Below are 12,159 nucleotides of genomic sequence, written 5' to 3' on the forward strand. Positions count from 1 at the left end.
ATTTATTAGCTATATCTTTGTGTTTATACATATCAAGACTGTATAAAATTGCAATTTATGCTTTAAATTAGGATTTAGGTTCTGTATCTTTGATTTAACTGATAGTATTTTAGTTTTTTTATTGTGTATTATATTTCTGCCCAATTGTATATACAGTATGTAAAAATCATATAAATTACATTAAAATATATTATTGAGAAATATATTACATAAAGGACATGTAATATATAACTGGTGATATTTGTAAGTATAGATATACACAATTATATTCCATGAACGTATGTATGTAAATTAAGAGTTCCATGTTATAAATAAGCATACATAAATGTAGTAAGAACTATATTTTGTAAATATAAATGTTATATATATTCTCATAATATATATCAGAATTATAATAATATATTGATATTTATTATATGAAAGAGGCCAAACAAATAAATACCAGGTTATTAAAAAAACAGAAATTTGTTAAATAGAAACATATTAGGTTAAAATTACTCTACATATTCCAAGTGTATTCCTACGGCTTCCCACGGGACACTTTCTTAAAGGTGGATCAATAATTATGAATGGTGCAATGTCTGTTGACATACATTCTAAGTCAAATGTAGTTTCATTCACTCCTATTACTCCATTAGGGGCACAAGGACCACCTGTAGTTCTTAGAGGATAACATGTATTATTATATTGTACTAAGCCATCTTCCAGGCAAGGATTTTTTACACATTTTGGTATAACTTTATCCTTAGGAAGTACAACATAATTCTGTGGTGCACAAGGTCCTTGTCTATATGCTTCATGACAACTATCATTCAATGGAAAATATAGAAATCTAGGTCTACAATCGCATACCCATGTACTTTTACTTCCAGCTCCAGGATAAAGAAGCATGCCTTTGGGACATATATTTGGTGCAGCCACTGGAATACGTTCTGTTATCTAAAACAAAAAGGAAAACATTGTCTGATGTCGTTATATCATATGATTAGTCGTCTCCTTCCTTATGCCCCTTAATTATAATTACCGCCGCATTGCCGCTCACGTGAGATATCTCTTCATTATTTGGAAATACAATATCCTGACAGGATATTATATAACTGCATATTACTAATGTGATACCAAAAACTATCCACTTCATTCTTTATGTATAATATAATAAGATCTTCATATAAAATTGGAAGAAGTATTTGGCCTTCTTAAAAGTCGTAAATTATTTAGATTTTTTGTTTAATGCCAACATAGACGTAATCAAGTAAACCTCAATTGTAAAAAAAAGTAATTAAAGATGCTGATACTTTGTAGTACACCATACCCATGAATGATCTGAAATAACCCCGGAGTGAGTGGAGATTTCAAGGGCAAATATAGTTAAATACAATAAGAAAGTTAAAATCAATGACCAATCAACATTAAGCATTTACTGGTAATTCAAGTTTCACTCCCACTACTTTTCAGTGTACAATTCTATGTTTCTTTTCTAATACAGATGAAATGTATGAACTTTGAATATAAAAGTTATTAACTCAAAACATCATATTTTTCTGTATTTTATGTTTATTAAGTGCTTCATTACATTCATAACTGATTAACTGCATTATATTTCCATATATGGATCATATATTCTTCTAATATCATCTCCACTTGGTAAAAAGGAACTTTCATTAAATTCTGGACAAGATTTAAACTCCATATAAAGATCAATGATTTCATCGGTATTCAATTCCTTAAACTGAGTAAATATATTGTAATTTTTTTTTATTAATCTTTCACCAAAACCTGGTATTATTTTCCTAAAACATTTGTATTAATAAAAATATTTACATATTAATACATTTTAAAAACATTCTGAATAAATGTTACTTCTATACAGTTATACTCACTCCAGTGTTGGTATTACCCTCGATGATGGCTTATATAAATAATGTCGAGCAAAATGCCAAAAATATATCAAGTGTTCTCTTCCGCCAAATAATGATAAAAGATTAGAGTTTGGTTCTAATTTAACAACATATAATAGTTCAATATCATCCTCAAGTATAAACTTCTTAGTCTTTAACTTTCTAGTGATTTGTTGCCATGGTAGAAATCCTTTTCTATCTAATGTTCCAAACATTGTAGAATTAAATAGTACGTTAAACATAGTATATGAAGTTAAATTTCTTTTATTGAAGCAAGTAAATTTCTAAAAAGACAACAAATTAACAATTATAGCAATCTAAACGTTTTTTAAGCTTCATTTAAGTAAAAGTGTTACAAACTATTTTGACATGTACATAAAAAAAAGTCTAAATTAATAGTACTGACATTCCATATAGATGGTGATAATGCAAGATAAAAAATTGTTCTTCCATGCATCATGAAGCCAGTTTGAAATACTACACTTAATAATAAGTGTCTAAGAAATAACGGTTCAATTACTGTTCCAATTACTTGCATACAACTTTTATCTTCCCATTTTCTTTTTGGTATATTATTATATAGTTCACACAAGTGGATATTAGGGCTATTAAATGCATGACATGCCTTATTTAAATTTAACATTTTGGGTATCTTAAGAAGATTTGCTTTTGTTATTTTAACTTGATTAGGAAAGATTACTTCTAAATTTTGTAGTTCGTGATAAAATGCACCATGATTTTCATACAAATGCATAAATGGTACACCAGCTTCTAACAATCTTCTTGTTAATAAACCATGGCCAGGATTTAATTCAATCACATAACACATATTTTCTAATAAATCATCTTTAATCAATGTACTAAACTTATTGCTTACGTCATCATTTATTAGATATGGATCGACCTTATTTACTTTCAATGACAAATAATTTTTTATAACTTTCTCCTTAAATATTGGATTCATACCATTTAAATAGTCGGAAAGTGTTGCAGAAATTTTTGTTAAAGAATGAGTGACATCATTATGCAATTTCCTAACTTGTATTATACATGAAATCGATAATGTTATCAATTTATGATATAACATTGTTTTTATTCCTTTGGGCAGTAATAACTGTTATATTGCGAAAGACGTTTTTAAGGTTAGGTCCATATATCACAGTTTGATATAGAAATCAAACAGAAAGTATAAAAGAAATCTCACTTTACCACGTTTTCTAATTGTTATTTTGAAAATCTAGTTATGAAATGTCATTTTTCTCTTTCTCTTGCTATAATTGAACATTTGTTAATATTGGGATCTGTATATATACATAAAGAGTAGATTGAACGATAGAATGCGAGACTTTGATGGCTTTGGTATAAAATGATCTGTGATATTAAAAAAATGATACTAATTTTTTATAACATCTTTATGATATGCTTAAAGAAAAATAATATTGAAAAATTCTAGGCATCCGTTGTGATTGATATCATAATTAAATGTTTGTACAATGTTATTATACGGGTAGTTATCTGCTTTGTTATAATATTGTACATTGCTGTTTTAATTGAGCTGATATTACGAATTTGTAAGTATTTTAACTTTTCTTTCTATATTTATTTCTTTTCACGAATAAATTATTTTTCGTTGTTTATATTTTTTTATAACTTGAAAATAATAATATGTAGATATATTTAGAATAATTATATTACATATACTTACAATCAGTGCTAATTTATTAATGGGTTTATCAATGAAACAAAGGAAATTATTTAATAAGTGATTTCTATCTTGCAACGCATATTCAAATTTCTGATACTTCGATTTGAAATAAATAAAATTAAATAGTTCTAAAAGTCTTTAGTTGATTGTTTTCACAAATCATATACAATGTGACCTACATATATTAAAAATTTTTGGTGGAAATAATTTTTCGAAATATTATAATATTAGTATAGGGTGGGGAGGGGAGAAGGAGAAATAAATATTGAAATAAAGATTATATTTCACTTTATATATATGTTGAAGCTTCCGTTGTATAAAAAGATATGTATGAAGAATTTTGTTATTTAATTTACTGCTACTATATTAAAGAATTAGTATGTAACTTTGGTAAGGATCTAATGTGTGTTTTGCCCAATATAACCTTGAGAGTTAACATTACTTTCTAAGCTTTTTGTTTAACTTTTTTATAGCTTGTGATCTGGATACTGGACACAATCATATCTATAGTATATATTTGAAGCATTGCCAATAAGAGATTCAGTTTCTTTTAAGAAGAGAAGATTGAATATTTTATTAATATTAAGAAAAACAGTTGTAAAATGGCACAAAGTGCTTGTTTATTATCTCGAATAGTGGCTTCCTCTATAACTGCTACAGTAAGAGCAGGTAAAATTATAAGAGATGTTATGGCTCATGGAGGCCTAAATATAGTAGAGAAAGGCAAGGATGATTTACAAACTGAAGCTGATCGTTGTGCTCAAAGGTGTATTATCGCTTCATTAAGCCAGCAGTTTCCAAATATTACCATTATTGGTGAAGAAGGAGCATCAAACTGTGAAGTACCGTCTGATTGGATTGTAACAGATGTGGATCAAGAAGTACTAAAATTAAAGTTACCAGACTATCTGGAAGATATTGATCCTAAAGATGTGTGTATTTGGGTAGATCCATTGGATGGTATATATATATATTGTTTGTTTCAATCATCTTATGTTATCATAGTTTATTTGCTATATGGAATTGAACTAATATTTTTAGGAACGTCAGAGTATGCACAAGGTCTTGTGGAACATGTTACAGTACTGGTAGGAGTGGCAGTTGGACATAGAGCAGTTGGAGGTATAATTCATCAGCCGTATTATAAAAATACAGAAAATGAAATACTAGGACGCACTCTCTGGGGCATTAATGGTGTAGGATTTGGTGGGTTTGCACCAACTTCTCCACCAGAAGGAAAAAGAATAATTACAACTACAAGGTATAATTGGATTTTAAAATGGTTAAGATTGCTGTTGTTTTAAACAGAAAATTATAAACATGTTACATTCTTTCAGTTCACATTCAGATAGCAATGTTCAAGCAGCTATAAATGCTTTGTCTCCTGATGAAGTTTTACGAGTTGGTGGTGCAGGGTATAAGGTAATATAATTAATGTAGTTATTATCTTTTAGTTATTTAGTAGTATTTTATATATATGATATAAGTATTGTTTCTTAGATAACTTCATTGTTGTTATTCATTCAACAGGTGATACTTTTAATGGAAGGCAAGGCTCATGCTTATGTGTTTGCTAGTAAAGGTTGCAAAAGGTGGGATACTTGTGCCCCTGAAGCTATTCTTTATGCAGTTGGTGGCACACTAACTGATTTTTATGGAGAGCAGTATTCCTATAATGCAGCAACAGCATATTCAAATGACAAAGGTGTGTTAGCTACTGCCCCTGGTCAAACTCATCAATGGTATTTAAATCACATACCATACGAAATAAAGCAAAAATTAGGACAGTAGTGTCTATAACTTTATAGAAAATGTTTTAATATATATTTAAATAGGATATTAAAAGATTCTGAGAATATGGCTAGAATAGAAAATTTCAGCTTTTTTCTTTTTGTATTTCAAACTTTTTATAATTTAGTAAGAAGTAAATTAAAAATATGTTCTGATACAAGTTCACTAAATATCTATAGTTATAGCATCTTTTAAGCCTCTTTAGAACAAATGTAAATATAAAGGGAGAATATATTTAAATTGGAAATGTCTCATTCCTTTTGTCAATTTTTTACAATTTTGATTTGAGTGTATCGTGCAGGATTCGTCGTAAGATTTTTCCCGATGCAGTTCGTGGAATATTTTCAATGAATTTAACACCACCTCGAAGTCGTTTATGGCTTGATACACGTTCTGAAATATTTTCTATTAATTAGATATGAAACAGCTAATTCAAAAATTAGCATGTTAGTTAAAAAATTTACCATTTACGAATTTAATAATATCTTCTGCTGTTATATTAGATCCTTCTTGCTTAACAACAAAAGCAGCCGGTAGTTCGCCTGCTTCTTCATGCGGTAGTCCAATAACCGCCGCGTCTTTAATTTCAGGGCAGGTTAATAATATTGCTTCTAATTCAGCTGGTGGAACTTGAAATCCCTTGTATTTAATAAGTTCTTTCATACGATCTACTATATAGAAATAGCCCTGTTCATCGTAATATCCTACATCTCCTGAATGCAACCAACCATCTTTATCGATTGTGGCCGCGGTAGCTTGTTCATTATCGCAGTACCCTTTCATTATTATATCTCCTTTGAAACATAATTCTCCTACATTGTTTGGTCCTAGGGGTTTACTTGATTCATCTCCATCAATTGGTATTACTTTAGCTACATGTTAAAAAAAGATATCAGAAACAAATTTGTAAAACATAACTTTTTAGTTTTTACCTGATACTCCTGAAACTAACGTTCCTACACTTGTATATTTTGTATTATTATCAGGTGAATTCATCACTGCCAAAGTAGTTTCTGTTAATCCATATCCTTGTTTTATTATTGGCATATTTAATCTCTTTACGACCATCTTTGCAATTTCCTCAGATAAAGGTGCCGCACCACACCTAATTAAGTGAAAGATACGAATTCTCGATTTTTGATAAAATAAAACATCATTTCCTAATGGGATATGCTAAATAATTGAACTCACCAAATCTCTTTAATGCTAGATAAATTATATTTATCTACAATAGGATGTTTCGCTAAAAACACCATAAGTGGTGGCACAACAGTTATGTGCTCGATTTTGTACTTTTCTATGGCATGCAAGAATAGTTTCTCTTCGAAACGTGGAAGAATTACGTTTTTATTTCCAAAAATAAGTGCTACCAGCATCACGGAAAAGGAATACGCATGGAAGAATGGTAATAAAGCTAAACCTGTTGTATTGGTATTTACAATATTAGGCGATGCAACTGCAAGATTTTTTATCACAGACAAAAAGTTTTTGTCTGTTAACATTACTCCTTTTGGCAATCCTGTAGTGCCACTAGAGCATGAAATAACTGTCACATGATCATTAACATCTACAGAACAGGCATGGAAGTTGTTGTCAATAATTATGTTTGATGTTAGAGTTTTAATACTTGGTAATCTACTGTCAATGGCTTCTGTTAACATTATAAGCTTTGGTAACCAGAATAGCTGAGGAATAACTTTGTATATGTTCTTTGCTCCGATTGCTGATACAAAAATGTATTTTGGTTTTGATATATTTAATGCATGTTTTAATTCTCTTTCTGTATAAAGTGGATTTAATGGGCAGACAGTAATACCCAAGTAAAATGCAGCACATACAACTGGACAAAATTCTAGATTGTTTTCACTACATATAGCTATTCGATCATCTTTTTTTAGCCCTTCTCTATTAAAGGCAATTGCCAATTTCCGACTAATGTCTAAAATATCTTTAAAAGTTTGTGATTTTTCTGTATAAGCATTTATCTGAAAAAATTTGTATTTTCAGTTAATATGAAGCAAATGTATTATTCCTAAATGGTTTTTAACATAATAAAAGATGATTTACCTGTGCTACCCAAGAACCACGAATACTTAATTGATTTAATATCAATTGTCCTAATGTTATATTCTTGAATTCCAAATCGGGCAATGGTGGTCCATGTAAAATATTTTTTTCTTGCATACTGAGAAAACCTTTTTGCATGTTTTATAACGTGCTGAAAAAAATAATTGTCTTTTATTTAGTAAAATGAAGATTAGTAAGGTATGCAAATAAGCATCTTATTTGAACATTTATGCCACAGGCCAATTAAAGTTTATCTACCTAATCATGCAAACAAAGAAACTATAATTTTCGATCAGATTAAATTGAATATTTTTTTGTAGGTAATATGATTACATTTATTTACATTGAATATACTTCTAATGGTAGATACAAAAAATTAAAATATTCAATAACGCCCTATTATGTTCATTTACCTGCGATTATATGTATATGTTTTTTTCACACCTACTACCGGTATATAAAGCAATCTTAAGAGCTAAATTATAGGGAGTGGTAAAGTAAAATAATTATATATTTAATTTTCATATTAATAAGTCAGCATTTTTTCTTAGAAAAATTTATATTTGTAAATATAGCATTGATCAATTTATTTAAAATGCTATACAAACCCCAATCCCTTTATTTTTAATGCCTTTTTTTTATTATTATTTACAATTTAACGTTGTCAATTTTATGACGTATATACACTGCCGAAGATGGCAGCACGTATTGCGAGATTGAATGTAGTGAAGATTGTACATATGTATATACTGATAGAGTTTAGGGTTTCGTAAATCTATGTTATAGGTTAAATATGGGTGAACAGTGAAAACAGTTGTGCTCGTTTAATTTATATACAAATTTTTGGAAAACGATTAAAGAAAGACGTGTGTCGTGTACGGAAACACGACGATTGATACCAAAATATGGGTGTACCAGCATTTTTTCGATGGTTGAGTCGGAAGTATCCTTCTATAATAGTAGAATGTATCGAGCAAAAGGTAGGTTAGATTGTCTATTTTTGTGAAGAATATTTCCCTTGTAATACACAAAAGTAGATGTAAAACTTGTATTTTTATTGTGACTTTATAGCCGATAACTACGAATGGTGTACGGGTACCTGTGAATTCGGCAGATCCTAATCCAAACGGAATAGAATTTGACAACTTGTATCTTGACATGAATGGTATCATACATCCTTGTACTCATCCAGAAGATAAGTAAGTATTTTTGGTATAGTAATTATTAGTTTACAAGATGATTAAACAAACATCGTACAATATCTTTATAGGCCAGCGCCAAAAAATGAGGAAGAAATGATGGAAGCCATTTTTGAATGCATTGATCGCTTATTTCGTATTGTGAGACCAAGAAAATTACTTTACATGGCAATTGATGGAGTAGTAAGCGTTTATATGAAACTGTTAAAGAATTTGCGTGTGTACAATTATTATATTCATGTTGATTATATCTATAGGCACCCAGAGCAAAAATGAACCAACAGAGATCAAGACGATTTAGAGCTTCAAAAGAAGCAAGTGAAAAAGTTAACGAAATAAAGAGAATACGTTCTGAATTAACTCTCAAAGGGGCGTCCTTGCCCCCGGAAAAACCAAAAGAAGATCATTTTGATAGCAATTGTATTACGCCGGTTTGTATAACATTTTTTTGATATATTAAATCTCATATATGAAGAATAATTTTTGGATATAATTTAATTACAGGGCACACCATTTATGGCAAGATTGTCACAGTGTTTGCATTACTACATACACGATCGTTTAAACAATGATCCTGGTTGGAGAAATATAAAAGTAATTTTAAGTGATGCGAACGTACCAGGTGAAGGAGAACATAAAATAATGGATTTTATACGTAAACAAAGAGGTAAGTAAGCAATTAAAAAGTAAACAATTAAATATTTAAAATATCATTGTATTATATGAAACATTAAATGTAAAATATTTTTTTTTATGTAACAGCACAACCGGATCATGATCCCAACACACAACACGTTTTATGTGGAGCCGATGCTGATTTAATTATGTTAGGACTTGCAACACACGAACCTAATTTTACTATTATTCGTGAAGAATTTAAGCCAAATAAGCCGAAACCATGCGATATATGTGGTCAATTAGGACATGAAATGCAGGAGTGTACAGGTGCAGAGGTTAATCAAGGAGACGAAACAAATACTTTTGGATCTGAATGCCAGTATATATTTGTGCGGTTAAATGTCCTCAGAGAATACTTAGAAAGAGAGTTGCAAATGCCTAATCTACCATTTAAATACGATTTCGAGCGAGTTATCGATGATTGGGTGTTCATGTGTTTCTTCGTAGGAAACGATTTTCTTCCGCATCTTCCATCTTTGGAGATTAGAGAAGGGGCAATTGATAGACTCGTTAATTTGTATAAAAAAGCTGTATATAAAACAGGAGTACGTAATACATGTTAAAGACAAAAATATCTGATCAGCTGTTCATATGTATAGTAAACGAAGCAAGAAACATTCAATAATAACACTTAATTACAGGGATTTTTGACAGATAGTGGAGATGTAAATTTAGACAGAGTTCAACTTATAATGTCTGAGCTGGGCGATGTCGAAGACGAAATTTTCAAGAAAAGACAACAGAATGAATTAGCCTTCAAGCAACGTGAAAAAGATAAAAAGAAACTATTGCTGGGAATCAGTAATAATAAACCAAAGTGGATTCCTACGGGACAATTTGCACCAACTGTATGTTTTAACTTGCAGTTAGTAAAGATTTATCTTAATAGTACCGTTTAATATATATAATTTTTATTACAGCGTATTGGTGAACACGTGAGTCCAGTACAAAATGCACGTTACGAAGCTTATCAGATGCGTGTTCGTGGTCAAAATTATCATACAAGTGCAAAAAGAAGTTCTCAGGAGATGTTAGAAAGTATGATGCGTCCTGAGGTACGTTCTAAATCTCTATTTTTATTCGTGCATAGTTTGTTCGTAAATATATCGACTGTTTGTAGAATTCAACTAATCAAGTAATGAAACGTAAAAGAGAAGATGACTCGGACGACGATCAAGTACACGATGAAGTTAGATTGTGGGAGGATGGCTTTAAAGATCGTTATTACGAATCGAAATTCGACGTGTCTCCTGATAATTTAGCATTCAGGTAAGATAAGTTATATGATGAAGTATATCACGTAGATTCTGAATTGTAATAAATTTTATTTAATTACATACAGGAATAACGTAGCGTTGCAGTATGTGCGCGGTTTATGTTGGGTTTTACGATATTACTATCAAGGTTGTGCTTCGTGGAAATGGTATTTTCCGTATCATTACGCACCATTCGCTAGCGATTTCATCAATATCGGTGGTCTTTCTACCGAATTTGAGAAAGGAACTACACCAGTAAGTACTTTGAGATTGAATCAATCATTGCAAAGAATGTATTTACCTTGTTTTGGATGTTTTAGTTCCGTCCATTAGAGCAATTGATGGGTGTATTTCCAGCAGCTAGCAGTAAACATATCCCTGCGCCGTGGGCAAAATTAATGATCAATCCAGTAGGTTGAAATTCGTTATATGTAAATTATATGACATATAATTTCCGATACTTATCAAATTTTTTATATTAACTTGCATTAGAGATCGCCGATTATCGACTTCTATCCGGAAGATTTTAAGATTGATTTAAACGGTAAAAAATTTGCTTGGCAAGGAATAGCTCTACTTCCTTTTGTGGACGAGAAACGATTGTTCAAGGCATTGGAGCCTTATTACGATTGCTTAACAGAGGCAGAAAGTACGTCTATTTCAGTAAATAATAAGATTTAAGTATATGATTTCTTTAAAGTTCATAATTTAATATTGATATTAATGTCTTTAGAGAAACGAAACGTTCAAGGAGACAACCGGCTATACGTAGGACTTGGCAATAGTGGTTATAATTTTATAAAGGGACTTTATACGAATCACGTACTATTCGACGCAGAAACTCAAATATGCATAGACAACATGCGAGGTATGGTTTTATTAGCAGACGATTGCGTCGGAGATGGGGCTACTTTACCTTCACCCATAAACGGTCTACCAGTCAGGAATAATAAAGTATATTGGTACGTATGAAATACACTAGATCTTAAAATAAAAATACTTATTTCATCTGAAATCAGAAGTACAATTTTCATCTTTTTTCTGTTATAGTGCCAGATTCAGAGATCCAAAATATAGTAGTAGTTTCATTTTCCCTGCGAGGAAGTTGAAGGGTGTCAGGGAACCACCAAGAGTTTTGAAACCTCAAGACTTTGATCAAATGAATCGTAATACTGGAAACACTTGGAAACCACAAATTGGTTTCACTCCTTCCACACAAGTAGCTACATTGAACGATGCAGGTCGAAGAATACTTAGGTAGGTTACAATAAGATTTTTGTAGTATTTGTAGTATTTAATCAATTTAGCACGAACATATAAACACAGGTATTTCTTTTTGTACGTAGACATTACACGAACCACAATGGAGTGCCACCACCATACAATCCCGTATCGATACCACAGTCGCTATATCCAGCACATCACGGTAAGTTACAATTTTAGATATATTAAATTAATTGATCGATGTTGAGATATCTGTTGATATTCAAAGGGCAATTAAGAATTAAGAAATAAAGTAGAAAGGAACACGAATCTGATTTATATTGGAAAACAAAGTGGTCACC

General features: G+C 30.6%; 5 protein-coding genes across 8 annotated transcripts in view; 2 read left to right on the forward strand and 3 right to left on the reverse strand.

Annotated features, from left to right (window-relative positions):
- Nucleotides 1-322: 322 nt before the first annotated feature.
- Nucleotides 323-1,164, reverse strand: LOC138186538 (uncharacterized). Its single transcript, XM_069126511.1, has 2 exons — nt 1,025-1,164; nt 323-939 (listed from the first exon to the last, which is right to left on the reverse strand). The coding sequence occupies exons 1-2, from the start codon at nt 1,136-1,138 to the stop codon at nt 484-486; spliced, it is 570 nt and encodes a 189-aa protein (XP_068982612.1). The 5' UTR covers nt 1,139-1,164; the 3' UTR covers nt 323-483.
- Nucleotides 1,165-1,589: 425 nt separating this feature from the next.
- mtTFB2 (mitochondrial transcription factor B2) lies at nt 1,590-2,891 on the reverse strand. Its single transcript, XM_069126508.1, has 3 exons — nt 2,305-2,891; nt 1,881-2,182; nt 1,590-1,790 (listed from the first exon to the last, which is right to left on the reverse strand). The coding sequence occupies exons 1-3, from the start codon at nt 2,860-2,862 to the stop codon at nt 1,595-1,597; spliced, it is 1,056 nt and encodes a 351-aa protein (XP_068982609.1). The 5' UTR covers nt 2,863-2,891; the 3' UTR covers nt 1,590-1,594.
- A 975-nt stretch (nt 2,892-3,866) lies between these two features.
- On the forward strand, nt 3,867-5,448 carry LOC138186536 (3'(2'),5'-bisphosphate nucleotidase 1). The gene is made up of 5 exons (XM_069126509.1): nt 3,867-3,993; nt 4,077-4,563; nt 4,645-4,864; nt 4,941-5,025; nt 5,134-5,448. The coding sequence occupies exons 2-5, from the start codon at nt 4,206-4,208 to the stop codon at nt 5,392-5,394; spliced, it is 924 nt and encodes a 307-aa protein (XP_068982610.1). The 5' UTR covers nt 3,867-3,993; nt 4,077-4,205; the 3' UTR covers nt 5,395-5,448.
- Nucleotides 5,166-8,185, reverse strand: LOC138186534 (luciferin 4-monooxygenase). Of its 4 annotated transcripts, none has more exons than XM_069126505.1 (6): nt 8,070-8,185; nt 7,462-7,612; nt 6,586-7,379; nt 6,327-6,499; nt 5,859-6,266; nt 5,166-5,787 (listed from the first exon to the last, which is right to left on the reverse strand). In XM_069126505.1, the coding sequence occupies exons 2-6, from the start codon at nt 7,597-7,599 to the stop codon at nt 5,666-5,668; spliced, it is 1,635 nt and encodes a 544-aa protein (XP_068982606.1). In that variant the 5' UTR covers nt 7,600-7,612; nt 8,070-8,185; the 3' UTR covers nt 5,166-5,665. The 4 variants fall into 4 exon arrangements, with proteins under 4 accessions (XP_068982606.1, XP_068982608.1, XP_068982607.1 ...); XM_069126507.1 differs by lacking the exon at nt 8,070-8,185 and adding an exon at nt 7,879-8,047; XM_069126506.1 differs by lacking the exon at nt 8,070-8,185 and adding an exon at nt 7,875-8,047.
- Nucleotides 8,186-8,247: 62 nt separating this feature from the next.
- Rat1 (5'-3' exoribonuclease 2 Rat1) overlaps nt 8,248-12,159 on the forward strand; it is a 29,638-nt gene continuing 25,726 nt past the window's right edge. Inside the window, exons 1-15 of the mRNA XM_069126503.1 lie at nt 8,248-8,441; nt 8,533-8,660; nt 8,732-8,843; nt 8,918-9,091; nt 9,165-9,327; nt 9,423-9,883; nt 9,980-10,186; nt 10,259-10,393; nt 10,459-10,607; nt 10,681-10,849; nt 10,915-11,004; nt 11,087-11,243; nt 11,328-11,556; nt 11,645-11,851; nt 11,941-12,020. Coding sequence (XP_068982604.1) covers nt 8,367-8,441; nt 8,533-8,660; nt 8,732-8,843; nt 8,918-9,091; nt 9,165-9,327; nt 9,423-9,883; nt 9,980-10,186; nt 10,259-10,393; nt 10,459-10,607; nt 10,681-10,849; nt 10,915-11,004; nt 11,087-11,243; nt 11,328-11,556; nt 11,645-11,851; nt 11,941-12,020 — 2,536 coding nt within the window. The 5' untranslated portion in view covers nt 8,248-8,366. The remainder of the gene's footprint in view (nt 8,442-8,532; nt 8,661-8,731; nt 8,844-8,917; nt 9,092-9,164; nt 9,328-9,422; nt 9,884-9,979; nt 10,187-10,258; nt 10,394-10,458; nt 10,608-10,680; nt 10,850-10,914; nt 11,005-11,086; nt 11,244-11,327; nt 11,557-11,644; nt 11,852-11,940; nt 12,021-12,159) is intronic.

This window comes from Bombus flavifrons, chromosome 13 (assembly GCF_040668555.2).
Source record: "Bombus flavifrons isolate JBK064 chromosome 13, iyBomFlav1_principal, whole genome shotgun sequence".
In the NCBI taxonomy this organism is placed as follows: Eukaryota; Metazoa; Arthropoda; class Insecta; order Hymenoptera; family Apidae; genus Bombus; species Bombus flavifrons.